General features: G+C 39.3%; 3 protein-coding genes across 9 annotated transcripts in view; 1 reads left to right on the top strand and 2 right to left on the bottom strand.

The window, feature by feature from the left end:
• Positions 1-8,670, top strand: part of LOC139204823 (uncharacterized) — a 28,983-nt gene extending 20,313 nt beyond the window's left edge. For 3 of the 7 annotated variants that reach the window (XM_070834832.1, XM_070834830.1, XM_070834831.1), the window contains exons 29-34: positions 1,296-1,475; positions 4,842-5,231; positions 5,790-5,912; positions 6,127-6,243; positions 6,330-6,410; positions 6,899-8,670. In XM_070834832.1, coding sequence (XP_070690933.1) covers positions 1,296-1,475; positions 4,842-5,231; positions 5,790-5,912; positions 6,127-6,243; positions 6,330-6,410; positions 6,899-6,928 — 921 coding nt within the window. In that variant the 3' untranslated portion in view covers positions 6,929-8,670. Of the gene's footprint in view, positions 1-1,295; positions 1,476-4,841; positions 5,232-5,574; positions 5,736-5,789; positions 5,913-6,126; positions 6,244-6,329; positions 6,411-6,898 lie in introns of those variants that run through there. The other 4 variants (XM_070834833.1, XM_070834834.1, XM_070834835.1 and 1 more) reach the window with 4 other exon arrangements.
• Positions 8,671-8,727: 57 nt separating this feature from the next.
• LOC139204824 (casein kinase II subunit beta) lies at positions 8,728-11,922 on the bottom strand. Its single transcript, XM_070834837.1, has 7 exons — positions 11,857-11,922; positions 11,382-11,457; positions 10,645-10,747; positions 10,439-10,554; positions 10,278-10,353; positions 9,955-10,144; positions 8,728-9,680 (listed from the first exon to the last, which is right to left on the bottom strand). The coding sequence occupies exons 2-7, from the start codon at positions 11,451-11,453 to the stop codon at positions 9,590-9,592; spliced, it is 648 nt and encodes a 215-aa protein (XP_070690938.1). The 5' UTR covers positions 11,454-11,457; positions 11,857-11,922; the 3' UTR covers positions 8,728-9,589.
• A 221-nt stretch (positions 11,923-12,143) lies between these two features.
• On the bottom strand, positions 12,144-13,805 carry LOC139205378 (allograft inflammatory factor 1-like). Its single transcript, XM_070835573.1, has 6 exons — positions 13,722-13,805; positions 13,492-13,553; positions 13,305-13,371; positions 13,171-13,212; positions 12,839-13,004; positions 12,144-12,473 (listed from the first exon to the last, which is right to left on the bottom strand). The coding sequence occupies exons 1-6, from the start codon at positions 13,738-13,740 to the stop codon at positions 12,386-12,388; spliced, it is 444 nt and encodes a 147-aa protein (XP_070691674.1). The 5' UTR covers positions 13,741-13,805; the 3' UTR covers positions 12,144-12,385.
• Positions 13,806-14,756: the final 951 nt, after the last annotated feature.

Here is a 14,756-nt window from a genome sequence, read left to right on the forward strand (position 1 = left end):
TGTGTGGCAATGTAACTCTAATCCAGTTGTTTCAGGAGATTGCTGTTGAGCTCACAACAAATAAGAAGTGGGTTATGGTCAGGGTGCTTACATTTGCATTGGTATTCGCAAACTTGTTAAAGATGCTGCACTAGCATAGTTAAACTGTCCCTAGTGATCAGCCCTGTGATGTGGTTGATAAGGTTTAACATAATCAGGGAACTTTTCTACTCCTTCATTACTACTACTACTACTTCATTCTTCAAGTCAGGATTCACAAGCAGCTCCATTTTAATGTTTTTTCCAGATCATCAGTATTCTCCTGTTCCTGCTTTTTGCTCTTTCTACCGCCATCTCATTTTCTAACTTGCCAGTAATCCGTTGCACTTTCTCAGCAGCTATGCAAATGAAGTCCTTTGACCATGGAAATGAAAATCAAGATAATTATACGTCTTTGCTGAAAGGAATGGCGTTTGGAGAAACACTTATCATTAAGTTGCTCTTTAGCACCACAATAAGTCATGATTAGATTAAAAACTTCATTGACTGTCTGCAATATGTTTAATTGAATGGGTGTCAATATCTTGAAGTTCTGAATAAAGATCAACTTGGTGCTAAATGTTGCCAAATGCTGCTGCTGCTGCTGCTTTTGTTGGTTCGTGTTAGAAGAACAGGTTTCCATTTGCAATGAGGCTTCATCTTTGACAAGGTGTACCACATCTGCCATCATCACCTCTTCTGCTCTTTTATTTGCAGCCTGTGTTCACAACGTGTTTCACTGCAAGCCTAATGCTATGAAATAAATCCTTAATGCTGGGCTCTATAGTTCATAGCTCTTACCCATCTAAACTCCAATTAACAATCAACTTTGATGAATCACGGCACAGAGTCCTCTCACTTAACCTTTCCTTTAGAAACCAAAGTCTGGTCTGATGAATCAACTGCTAGACTTGATTATAATTTTGAAAAGAAAAATCTGTCATAGTATGATCATTTAGATCAACAGCCCCCTCTAATCTATATTCCTTTAGGAATACCAATTAACTCAGCTTCTGCTTGTTTATTTAATCTGCAACAAGTCAATAAAAACTGTACAGAAATGGCAGAAAGCAATATAATCTGACTTTTCTTCTTTCCCTCTGTCCCTACTATGAACATATCCTTCATCTTCCCTTTCCCTCTCCATCCCATTTCCACTATCTGTCTTCACTTCTTGCATGATCCTCTTGCTTCTGACAAATTTCCTGGCGCCTTCTTCCCTGCGCCCTTCAACCTCCTCCACACCGTCGCCCCCCTCTCTTCTTTTCTCCGTATAGGAGTTCGATAAGCCTCAGGAGGACTTGCTCAGGCATCATGCCAGCATCAGCGAGCTGAAGAGGAACTTCATGGAATCCGTCCCGGATCCCAGGCCCAGTGAGTGGGACAAGCGCCTGTCCACACACTCCCCGTTCCGCACCCTGGGTATCAATGGCCAGCCTCTACCCAGTGCAGATGGGGTAAGTCTCCAACAGAAACAACTCTCCACCAAAGCCTTTTTTTTGTTGATTTAACCCAAGTCTGTCAATTCAGGAATTGGTGCAAATTTAAATTGAATTAGAAAATTACTCATGAAGGCCAACAATTCCTGAATGGACTTTATTAAAGCTGTTTTTATACATAAATCATCACATTTGTTTTCATGTATCTGCGTTTTTAGATGAAATTTGATGTACTTAAAAACAGCATACTAGTGTGGCACACTAATGCAAGCAGTGTGCATGGATTTGTAATGGAACAGAAGAACCTGAAATTCTTCCTAATGACTTGTGTTTGAGCAATTTTGAACATTTAATTGCTGCATTCGATGGGATTACGAATATATTCAAATGAAAGAAACCGATAGAAGAGGGATCAGGCTCTTCCAGTTGTCATTCCTGGTTCTCTTTCAGTGTAATGGATTGTTTGTGCATGTGCAGACCCATTCAAAGCCATGGCATGTGGTATGCAGCACATGCATGTGTATGAAGAATGCAGTTGGACTTGTTGAATAGGGTCTGTACTTCTGTCACTTAAGGCTGATGTGGCCGAGGCATCTTTGGGACATGTTGTCGGCTCTCTGAGAAGTCACTTTGGTTCACCTTAGCCGCTTTGGATGCCTCTGAACTCTGACATGTCCGTATTGCATGACTGACAGACCTGCTGCTGAAAGTTTACCGCATGACTCAGAGTTGACCCTTGCGTGAAATTTTGCACGTTCTGACACCGAGCAGAATTGACCTTTCCCCTTTCCTCTGTCCCTCCTTCATTGATTTCTTTCTCCTTTTTTTTTGTAATACTTTTTACTTTGCACACTTTCTTTTCACACTGCTTTTACCTTTTTTTAGCTGCTGCTTTCTGAAAGCCATAGTTGTTTTTCCATGAAGAGAGAAGGCCTCATTCACACTAAACTAATGTAATTACTGGTAACTAATGCCATTACTCTTATTGATAGTTACGTTGCAGTTTAAAAGATTACTCGAAAGCTATTCTGTGAAGTAGAAAAACAACCCTAATCTAGTTGAGCTGCTGTCACGTGGATTAACAAGTGTAATCTACTGAGGTTCATTTTGCATGCCTTTTGGGTGAGAAATTTACTCAACTGCAGTATAAGTGTTTAGACACAAAGCATTCCTACAGTTGAAGATAAATGCCTCCAAGTACATCATATTGTCAGGATGCATTAGAGCTGCACTGAAATCAACGCAAAGCCACACTGACAGCAGAGAGTCTGTGGTGATGAGATGAATCAGGACAAATGTACAAAATGTTTAACGTGAGCAGAGCAATCTGACACCGGTGAGATGTACTCTGCCTAGAGGAGTGGACACAAACGGTCTGTGCCCAATTTGACAAGCCATTAACCTCCAGTTTTGTACAGACTAAAGACCAAGGCCCTTAACTGTGAGAAGAGAAAACATTGATATTAACTGCACAAAATGTTGGTTTGCAAGTAGAAGCAGCAGAATTGGTCCTGCCGGTGCTAATGGACTGAAATGACATGGCTAATTAACAATAAGCTGCTTTTGGGTGTCCATATACCAGCTATAGGCTCTAAGCTACTGATATAATATGAACCGCTACTTGGTCCATATCAGAGGTGTATAAAACGCATCTCTTTTCAAAGAAGTGTGAATGACTTTCTGTCTTGTCTAAAAAAAAAGTAAATTGTTGGACATGGAAAAAATGCATGTTTAGATAAAGTGCGAGTTATATTTCCATGCTCCTGGACGACAGAAATTACTATCAAAATCACTGATCTGTGTTCACCTGAAGGCTTTTGCTATGCTATTACACCTGAATTTAATATTTTCAGTTATCAGTTATTGTGCAACTCTGGCTTTTACAAGTTCAGTTCATTGTCGGTCATTGCAAACATTTCAAAATTCCTCCCTCTCATCTCTCCTCCCTCCTCCTCCTCCTCCTCCTATTCCTCCTCCTCCTCCCCCCACCCTCAGTTTGTCATCCGCCTCCCACGCGGCCCCCTGCTAGACTTCTACTCCAAACGCAGCTGAGGGGCCGTCTCGACCCTGCGGAAATCCCACACAGGTGTGAGTGTGACCCGTGGAGACCGCACCTAGTCCCATCTACCCATCAACCTCTTGCTTTCTCCTCTTCTTCTCCTCCTCCTCCTTCCTTCGCCTCCTCTTCAGCGTCACTATAGCATTCTTCATCTCTCATCCTCTGCTCCACTTGAGAAGCTGCCCTTTTTTTCTGGCGTCTGTGGAACAAGACTTTCGTTCCTTCTGTTTCCCACTGCGGCACAGTTGACCTGGTTTCTCCAGCCAGAAACAGACCTGTTCTCTAAAGACTGATTAGGACTGGAAATGACAATCAACCCACTACTCCTTTGCATTTTCTGTGATGTCTTTTGGACTTTAAATCAATTACCTAACTGACTTTTTTCTGGAGGTTTTTAATGCCAGACCATGTCACTTTGAATCTGCTTTTATACACATTTTGAGGTACATTTATATTGGTGGTTGTTGATGGATGTTGCTGATCACTGTGATGTGATTTTAGGATATAGAAACTCTTTTCCTGAACCCACGTGAAGTAAGCACTAGAAAACGACAGTCTTGTTCCTTTCGAAATTTATCAGTATCCTTTGTCACAGTATAGTATTTCCTTTGATGAGAGACCTTGAGGCAGCTTTGTTGTAATACATATTAATCTCTTTGTCCTTCACCAGTATTTGGCAAGGCGGTATGTAGCAACTGCAAGAGATTTCCTCGTTGCATGACTTTTTGACAATCAACTTTGACCAAAGAATAAAAGGCATTCCATATACAGTTCATATGATTGTTTGGTCCTTTCAAAAGCCCTGGTTTTTGTTTTAATATTTCAGATTATTCATTATTCACTTGTTTTTAGTTGATGACAACAGTAGTGTGTCATGTCATTTTGCTATCCCTCCATATTGAAAAAAGCAGAATATTCAAGCAAAAAGTTCATTGTAATGCATACTAAATTATAGATTAAAATAAAATATAGAGCAGCTTGTTTACAGTATCCATCTTATTTGGTCGCCTACTGTAGCATGTGTCATGTGGAAATCAGTAAGGAAAGGGGTACATTGTGACCATGACGGGATATACATGGTCTGCATTGATGTTTTGTTAAGCTGTGTTGTCATGTAAAGTCTAATATAAATCAAATGAAATCCATCATCTTTCTACAGAGCTGTAGTACCTCATAAAATGGATACTGTACTGTACATGCCATACATGTAGTTGCATATTGTTTTAACATGCATGCATTATAATCTATGTAAATATGAATTAGTATACAGAACATGTCAGTAGGAAACCCATGATCACATAGTGACTGTGTTGTGTCTCTTTTAGAGTGTGTGCATTAGTCTCCTTTGCAATGGTTCAGAGACAAAGACTGCACACGAGGAAACCAGCAGCAATTTGGGCTTTTCAGGCATACCAAGTCCCACTGTGAGCCACAAGAGTGAGCCTGATATTGTCGAAGCCCACGCTGCCCCAGTTGAGGAAGAGTCATGTGATCAGGAAGAGGTTGTAGTTTTTGAGACCTCCTTGGTGCCCATCGTAGAGGTGGAGATGGCGCAGCTGCCTCCCTCCCTCGACCTCTGCTGTAGAGCTTTAGAGGAGATCCTGGAGGAAGACGTTTCTTATCCTGATGTGTCGGAGAGCTCTGGGAGGATAGTTGGATCTTCCCCAGCTTCCTATTTCAGGAGCGATGGTCCACAGGTCATACGCTGCTTCCAGGTAGCCTCCTGAGCCCTTCAGGGTGATGCTGATTCTGTCTCTGCTTGGCCTCTGTATGATTTCAGGGTTGCCACGCTTGCTCACTCCTTTGCAGCACTATTGCAAATTCAATTCTTGTGAGTCCGTAAAGGAAGTATGTAAGTGTTGTGTGAATTCTGCTCATCATAGTCAAATTAAGCTCTGGTTGCTGCAGAGGTGTTACACAGTGGTGCGCAAAGCTCTCAACTATGGTGATGGGTCATTGTAACACTAGCACATTCTTCTCTGCTACAAGACGCACTGACTTTACTTTCATCATCTTTCCAACCCACTTATGGCTTGATATTTTCTGTTTCTTTTTTAGTAGTTGGTGGTGGAAGTAACAAGGTGATTCTGTTTTATTTCTTCAAACTTTATAATCGAAACAATTTTGGTGAGAAGAAAGGGCTGTTGGGGTGAAAATCAATCAACACAGGCAATGGCTTTGGACGAAATGCATGTTGTGAAACACATTGGTTGCTGTGAGGTGCAAAGTGTCTGGATGAACAGCCACCCACGGGGCTATGCTCCCATCCACAGCCCCCTCTGGTGCAGACTCAGACAGTCACCATCACAGCTGTCTCCAACTCCTTACCCAGTGGCATCTCCACCACAGAGGTCCCTGTCGTCCCGACCAAGACCTTCATCTATGAGTCTTCAAAGGTAGGGGCCCCAGCACCTGCTCAGCCCAGATCTGTCTCGGCTTTAGCCAAACACTTTGCATGGAGGAGATGTCAGCACTGTAGAGCAAGCAGGTCTGGGAAGACCAGGCCTGGGGCTCCAGAATGAGCATGAGGCAGCACTGCTCCCTCCCTGGCTGAGGATCAGGGTCACATTATCAAAAAATGATTATTCACTTTTTGGTCTTTTTTCTCAGGTGACCGATGACGGGACAGACGACAAAGACAGCACAACTGTGTCTAGCTCCAAGACCGTTTCTGCAGAGACCACCAGTGGCACCACAGTTACCACCACTACCACTCACATCTCAAAGGTCAGCAGTACAATCTTGCTCTTTGTTTATTTCATCTTGTTTAATTTTATTTACCTCTCACATATATCTTTTCTTCCCTCTAACAGGTAGTGAAAGGTGGATCTTCTGAGACACGCGTGGAGAAGAGAATCGTCATAACTGCAGACTCTGACATTGACCAAGATAAGGTACAAACTACTAGTACTACGTGCACATGACACGAAACAGGAGAATGGGCAGAATATTAAAGGAATAGCTTGGCATTTTGGGAAATACCCTTATTGTATTCTTGTTGAGAAGATGGATACAACTCAGGAAATATGAAGCTACAGCCAGTAAATGGCTTAGCTTAGCTTAGCATCACGACTGGAAGCGTTCAGTCCAGTAGCATCTCTAATGTCACTAATTAACAAGTTACCTTATATGTTATTTGATTAATTAGTTGTAGTTTGACAGGAGGTTTTGTGCCAGACTATGGCAGTGGCTTCCTGGAGCGAGGTTAATGGTTTCTTTATGCCAGACATGAGAGCGGTATCGATCTTCTCATCTTACTTTCAGCAAAGAAAGCCAAAATGTCAGACTATTTCATGAGGTACCATTTAATGAATGGGAATAATTGTGACTTTACTACTTCATATAAAAACTAATACACGGGCACATAATGTTTGCCTTGCAGGAGAAAGCTGGCGGAGCATCATCATTGTAACTTGACCCACCACCTGCATTTAAATCTTTGACTCTCCAACATCCGACATCCCTTTGTCGGACTGCCGCACTCAACACACAGTGACCGGCTCTATCTGCGTGCACACATATCCAAGAAGAAATATCCCATAAATCCGCACCTAACATAATGGAAAACTGAATAGATGAATCATTGTAGATCCTCCTTTAGTTTTTGTTTTAATTTTTCAGCCGAGCTGTTCATCGTAGGTAGAGGAGGGCTGCACAGTGCTCCAGTTTGATCAAATGCTTGCAGTATCTCACCCGGGTGTTACAAAAGCTTAGTGAATACTTTCTATTGGTTACAACCCAATTTTCAGTTGAGTGATCTCAGTTATGTTTGCTTTTAAATGCTTTTATTTTCCTAGTGGTTTTTACATTGTTGATTTTATACAAATGCACTGTTTCCATCCTAGCTTAGACACCATTATCAGCATTTATTCCCTTGGTGCTGCTAGGGGAACGTTAAGACTACATTCAAGGGAACTCTTTTTGTTGTTGTTTACTTGTCTATTTAATTCAGGAGGGACTTTTTTTTTTTTTAAATGAAATGACATACCTCTCATCCATATGTGAACAAAGATATTCTGTGCTCAAATTTGGACAGTTGTTGGGCTTTGTTCACTGCTCAGGTACACAAACAAAAACATGAAAATCTTTTCTTCCCTAACCAGCCAATAACCAGTAGCCTACACATTATTGTAAAGTTTGAATTAAAAATTGATCTATTTTGAAATATTTCTCTATTTTATAGAATTAATGCTTTTATAGTATTTGTACAAATTTGAGGTTTTTAAGTTATTCATATCCATCTGCTCATTAAATTGTAGGTTACCATGGTGCTGTTTACTGAATTTTCAGGTCTCTGTGTAAGACCTGCTTACCCATCTTGCCTGACACCCTGAATAATTCTTATTCGTTTCTTCTTGTAGTCCACCAAGTTTATCAAACCTTTCACAATTTACACAACAATGGAGTGCTTCCCTCAGCCCTATGTCTTGTTAAGTAGCATAGAAGTCATAATTGCTTTGAATATATTTGGTTGATAAGAAAAGTTTTACAAGCTTTGGTCTGTTTTATCTCAGGTTTTGATATTCTTTGTAAGACTACAGACCTCCATATGATTGTATGAGGAATGTCCATATATGTATATCCAGCCCTACTTTAAATGTACATTTATGTTCAGCCAAGTGTGGTCAACAAACGCGAAGCTTGTCTGTCACAGTAACCACACGTGTAAGAGGTGAAGGCAGCTGTCCCAGTATATGTGGCTTTTCTCTCATAGGAGCACAAGTTGTCTTTTTTACACGTTCTACTATACAGTAATTTATTTGTAAAGTAGGAACTGTTTCATGTGATTTGATGTACTGTGATGTTTTAACACAAGCTGGTTTCCACTAGAGATGTCACACTGTTAAATATTGCATTCATTATCAACCAAGTTTGTAAAGCCTTTATACCACATAGTCTAACTAGATTGCTTTCTGTACTTTTCCATAGAAGAGAAAATGCTTAAAATATACAAAACCCTCTTAGATAGCATGTTTGTTAGCAAAGTTTTTAACGCCAAAATGAGCTATTGGTATTGTAGCTACAGACACTCATTTCCTGGAAAAAAATGTAGAATTTCATGACTAAAATAGTTTTTAGACAATGGAAAAATGTTGCTTTGTGACTTATCCCTGTCTTTTTATGAAAAAAAAAAATAAAATATGCATTATTTTGCATTGTTTTGGTCTGTATGTGAGACAAATACAGCTTAAAGGATGAATGAGATCTTAGTAAGAAATAAATATTTAATGCCATTCACTTGTTCCACAGTAGATGTTGCTGCTGTACATTCAATCAACACCGAAGTCTTCAGAGGGAAAAAATGTCAGATCTGTCTGAATTGTAATACTATATTGTAAACATGATGAAACTACAAATACAGGATTATCAGGAAAATATTGTTACAGTTGTCTTAACAATCAAGAACATACAAAGTTACTGAATTTTTAGGAAACTGAACATTGTAAATAAAATCAAGCATAGGTCCATTTTTAACACAGGCTCTTACTTTCTACTTCTAATTTGGTATTCACTGTTTTTTTGGAAATAGCACCTGATCACATTTACACATATTGCTGTGTTCAAATAAAATCCATCTTAACAGAATAAAATGCACATTCTATAACCTGCTCTACAGCACAGGTTAATGTAATTTGATGCAATTTTATTTGAACTTTTAAAAAGTATTGACTGACTTCACTGATAAGGCAAACCTGTCAGGGGCTGGTAGCAAGACTTCCTGGTACATTCAGTCACCTGTAGCCTTAATTATCACCGACTTAAAGCCACTTTTCTGTTTTAAAGAAACAACCCTAAAATGTGAAAAGCTGGATTGACATCAATTAAAGTTACACTGTACACTGTTCAGGAGATTGGCCCTTTGGGGATAATTACATGTTTAATGCAGAAAAACTAACCTTCTTAACCGACAACAGTGTTTCATTAAATGAGCGGAAACGTCTTCATCTGATGGTGTCTATCAACACAAAAGGTGAGTTTGGGGAACAGTACAGCTAATCACTGAGAATATATAATCCGTTGCTTCAAACAAGTAGTAAACAACAAAGTCTATTAAGTGGAGTGGAGTGGAGTTCTAGCGAATTGTCTTCACTGGGCTCTTGAAACTTGATGCAGCCTGAAGTTGGAGTTGATAAGCCATTGGGTGAATTTTGAAACCATATAGCCTAAAAAAAGAAAAGAAAACACAATCACTTCCTGGATGGAAAGAACTTCCTTTTCTTTTACAGATACCAAAACAATAGTGTAAAATGACTGATTTCAGTTTAAGTTATGATGGCACTCGACGCAAACTTTTGCTTCTTGATGGACTTTAAAACTGTGCTACAGACAAATTTTGGTTGGTATCGAAGAAGTATTAAGGTTGTTTTGACATCAGGTCACTTGAAACATACTAATAAAGACATGTTAACGCTAACAATAATGTCAAATCAAACATACCTTGGCACAAACTGATTGGCTGGTCGCTTTGGACGATACTCTGGATGCACCATGAACAGCATGTGGGGGAACCCTGTCCCAAAATAGGCTCCATCTGTGTGGTGGTGTCTGGAGGATTTGGGGGTGTACACATCCATGCACTTTGGGCAATATAGCTTCACCATTGCTTCTCCAGGGATGTCTGACAAACCTACACCAGACAAGAAATAGTCGAGTTTCGCTGAGTATGCCATTCTTGCCACTGACAAAGTTAAAAATATACAGCATGGGTATTGTGTAAGAGTGAATTTTCTGATGTGAAGGCAAAGAAAAGTCAGACTTACCAATAGGAAGCATTGGCTGATTTTCACAATAGACTCTGGGGCAATAGCCAAAATCTCCTTGTTGATACTTTTCCAACTATGGAGAACAACAGCTTGAGAAATCACTCTTGATTCGTGCCACAGAGCATGTAAGAATTTGAAGTTATTAATAAATAGCCTACCATCTGTGCAATGCCTCTGTTTGTGAGGATGTAACGTGCATGTATGAGCCCGTAGAGCATCTCTGCCGCCTGCTCTATCAAGTCACTCTGATTGGGGTTATCTTCAAGCTCCTCATCTGTCAAATTAAAATGAAGTAGGCAGTCAAAGCATTGACACTTCTTTATTTCATTTCATAGAGGAACTGCCACTTCCTCGATATTCTCACCTGGTTCCAGGTCAAGAATCATGTCCAAAGCCTGGCGATAGTGAGGCACCTGCTCATTTAAACCTGTCAGGTTAAACTTGTCCTGTATGTAGTCTTCATCAACCTGTAACACACAATTGAAGAGGATGAATAGCCAGTAATGGCATTACTTACTGTTGCAACAGTGCACTGATGTGGAAGCATTACGTAAGGGCCTAACAGGATTACTTAGATGCTGTCAATAAAGAACGCAAGGAGTTAAAATTAGACCTGGATAGAGTGAGCGCTAACCCATCAGACCAGCCAGTGTTTCAACCTGATGCCTACATTTACCACACAGTTACCTGTCATTTTTTTTTAGAGTGAGAAGGCTCCATGTTCTTTACTTGAACAGATTAGCAGCAAACAGCAGTAGGAACATTTTTATTACAGGAAACTATTATATATAATGTACTAGATGTACCTGAGCAAATAATGTGCACACTATCTATTAGCAAAAGTACTCATTATGTTAAACTTGTTGGCCATTTCCAGGTATGTGTTCAGAGCAGTAAAATGTGAGATGTGCTCACACATAGACTGTGCAAGCCAGGGCAAAAAAGGAATATATAAAATATCTGGTTCAAGATAAAGACGATTGAAAGTTAGTGGATGCTTTAAAAAAAAAAAAAAGATTTGTGTGAGATGCAATTTAGTTGAAAATTTAGCTCGAGGGCCCAATCTGAAATCCCAGTTTTATGAATAATCCGTGGACTAACCTCACAGAAGAACTCATTCCCTCTCAGTCCACAAAACCAGGATATCCAGGACACCTCCTCTGAGCTGCTCATCCTCCTGACAAGCCAAAACAGAGTTGTGGTGAGTTAATTTAATACCCTTGTCTGATAGCGAACAGCTAAATACCAGCAGCTCAAATTGTAGACATACACTTTACAAACACGGATTCAACATTTTATTACACTAAATGTGCAACGATCCGAAGAAGCTTCCTTAGAACTCTGATCAAAAATGAGATTTTATAGTATAAAAACTCTTTTAAGTGTGTCTGTAGCCTGCTAGCGATACCTACGTGAGCTCTTCGTTACAAGCTAGCTTGCTTGCTAGCCTTCGTTAGCGTTGACACGTACAGCATAACAGCTGAAATTAATTGTAACTGTAGCCACAATGTGTATTTAGAGGTACTGTCTCCTGTATGCATATAACTTTTGACATAAAGGCACTTTTATTACTCACCTTCTCTATATTAGCTAACACATCTACTTGTAAGCTTAGCTTGTTTATTTTCGCTTCCTGGATGTCTAATACGTCTTCCGGTTTATCCAGAGTTTTCAAAATAAAGTTCCTCATGACACACGTTGTCATGGGCAACCGCAGTGAAAAATATTATGTATAAATGTGTAAAATAAATGAATACAGTTACTTCGTGTAACACCAACATTATGATATTTATCTGACATAAAAGGGCCACTAACATGTAGATTCCATATCTGCATTTTTATTGACTCAGCAGCAAAAGCAACATCATATAGAGTTAATAGGCACATTTACTAAGTATTTGGTTACCTATTTTGCGGGAAATCTGTACTGCACACAAAATAGAATACACAAAAAGTTTATATAGATCACATTATTTAATAAAACATTGCATATTTTACAATATATTTGAGTTTTTTCCCCCATTGACATACATTTTTAAGCATTTAGTTTAAATGTGGAAAAAAGTCACAAGGATAGTCGCTCAATGCTGGAAGGGAGGGCTCCTTCAGGGCAGGTCTGAAAAAGTTTTGCGAGGAGGTGGTGCTGAATCTTTGTCCTCCTGGTCCTTTCCCATGCCTTCAAACATCAAGATCCTTTAATGAAGAAAATATCAGGTCAGCTACTATACAGGACATTGCTGTTATAAACTTTAGACAGTAGCCTAAAAAGAGCATTTTTTCTTCTTTCTCTTTTTTGCATTAAACAATCATCAGATATTATAAGCACTTCTTTCATGTATTCAAAATATGTTTTCACATTGAGCCCATATTTGCATTTCTCAGGTTATTATCAATGGATTGAGACTGACACAGAACTGATCTCTCACCAGATGAGTAGATCAGTTAGATGTATGGGCTTATAAGGGCATCAACATCACCAGTAGATTAATACAAATGTATGAGTCCAGCACCAACCTCTGGACTCCCCCTATTCTCTGAAATACCCAGTGTTTACTCACAGTTTCAAAATTGCATTTCTTTTTCCCAGCATCATTTGCAGGAAGTCATTGTAGCTGATAGTCTCTTTTGATGTCCCTCCAACCACCTCTGACATCATCTTTTTCAGCTCTAAGTGAGTCTTGGCCAATCCAAGTTTTTCCAGCATCCGTTTTAACCCCATCATATCTATAAAATGATAGTTCAAAGAGAGGAAATAGGTCAAAAGTGGTCATATCAGTAATCTGTGAAGATAACTTTGTTGTGAGTCACTAATGAAAGCAGCAGGTACTGTACTGGACTGTACAAATGTAGCTAAAACTATTTGAAGGCTTTAAGATCAGTGTAGTTTTACCTATTTCTCCTTTGTCGTTAAGATCAAAATCCACGTATTTCTCTGTAATACAAGCATATATAATTACTAAATTTCTGTGCACTAAATGATAAAACACTTCACTGAGGAGTGATTGATTGCCCTTCAATACTCACTTTTAAACATTTCAAGCTTTGAGCCAAGGTCTTCCTCGTCTGCATACTGGGGATCTGAGAGAAAAGCCTAGGGGAGTGGTAATTCAATTATATAATAAATCAGACATATCATTGTATCCAGAAATCCTCCTGAAAAATAATTCCAAAAGTCACTCATCTCTATCGTAAGCTGAAGGTATGAACCCACCTCATTGACAGAGTTCAGTTTCTCTTCCTGTTGAGACTTGAGGAGACCATATGCTTTACCTCCTGTGAGAAACAAATGTACAGGAATACAAACCATCCATTAAAATAATAATAATAAATAAATACAATAAGTAATAAATACATAAGACTGTATTTATTACCTCACAAGTGAAATAATTTACAGGACAACATTAAGATGGTCAAAACATAAAAGAATAAAGTTAAACTAACCTTGAGCACTGTTGTCCATTTCAGTATATAGTGCTGAGAACCTGTGAAACCCACTCTGGGTGTGAAAAGCTATGGTATGTTTCTGTAAATGGGACCAGAAGAGGAAGTGGAGTTACAAAGTTTCAGTTAGCATCAGTGAGGTTCCTCTGTAGTATTTAAGGCTGCAGAGCAGAGGTCAATTTAAGGATGTAAATTACAACATTTTCTTTGAATTTAACCAAACTTACCAAACTTGTTTTGCTCAATAAGTGAAGTCTGCATACAGGATACCTGCTGTGAATGACCAGGATTGGCTCATTCATACTTAAAGACTCTGCTGCAATCCATGCAAAGAAAGTGATGCATCTCCACCAGTTTAAAAATAGGATGACATTTTAATTAAGGAAGGAAGCGTGATGCCGCAGCAAGAACTGTGTCTTTGGAAACAGAAAGCAATTCACATTATACTGCAGAAATAATTTGCTTACATGGCAAGTTTAAAATGAAAAAATTTAACACAGAACACACATTTTAGCTGGGAACAACGTTATCTTTTTCAGAAATGCCACATTCACACTCACACAGTGTAGCTGCCCAGCACAGCCACAGTCAGGTTCATTTAACCCCCCAGTTGGTGGTTAAATGCCTGGCTCAAGGGTACCTCAGTGGTGATAATGAGGGAGGAGCAAGTTCCTTCACTTTCCCCACTTTCTGAATAACTTCACAACAACATGGACTCTTGTGGCCATTTGTCAATTTGATGTAATGTTTTGTTCTTGCCACATGGTGGCTCTGTTGGCAACTTAATCATGTAAATGGGTAAAAAGTTGCAGGTAGTTTCATGTTGAGATGCCAGGGTCACTTAGAGAACTGAGAATAGGTGGATACACAATAAGTCTAGAGGAGACAAATCTTTCGTCTGCACACTTAGCGACATTACACGGAAAATGGCACATTTTTATCCACAGGCTCTCATTTTATTTGTTCTGTTAATAGTCATATCAGAGTGCACAGGTGAGTAGGTCACTTAATAATTTCTTCAATCCATAGGTATTA

Source organism: Pempheris klunzingeri, chromosome 8, assembly GCF_042242105.1.
Source record: "Pempheris klunzingeri isolate RE-2024b chromosome 8, fPemKlu1.hap1, whole genome shotgun sequence".
Classification (NCBI taxonomy): domain Eukaryota; kingdom Metazoa; phylum Chordata; class Actinopteri; order Acropomatiformes; family Pempheridae; genus Pempheris; species Pempheris klunzingeri.

Coding starts and splice junctions, on each gene's coding strand:
- LOC139204824 (XM_070834837.1), bottom strand. CDS start 11,453: ATGAGCAGCTCAGAGGAGGTGTCCTGGATATCCTGGTTTTGTGGACTG. Junction 10,555..10,644: donor GATTCTTGACCTGGAACCAG/GTGAGAATATCG, acceptor TTAATTTGACAG/ATGAGGAGCTTGAAGATAAC. Junction 9,681..9,954: donor GCCAATCAGTTTGTGCCAAG/GTATGTTTGATT, acceptor TTCTTTTTTTAG/GCTATATGGTTTCAAAATTC.
- LOC139205378 (XM_070835573.1), bottom strand. Junction 13,005..13,170: donor TAACGACAAAGGAGAAATAG/GTAAAACTACAC, acceptor ATCATTTTATAG/ATATGATGGGGTTAAAACGG. Junction 12,474..12,838: donor AGAAATGCAATTTTGAAACT/GTGAGTAAACAC, acceptor TCTTCATTAAAG/GATCTTGATGTTTGAAGGCA.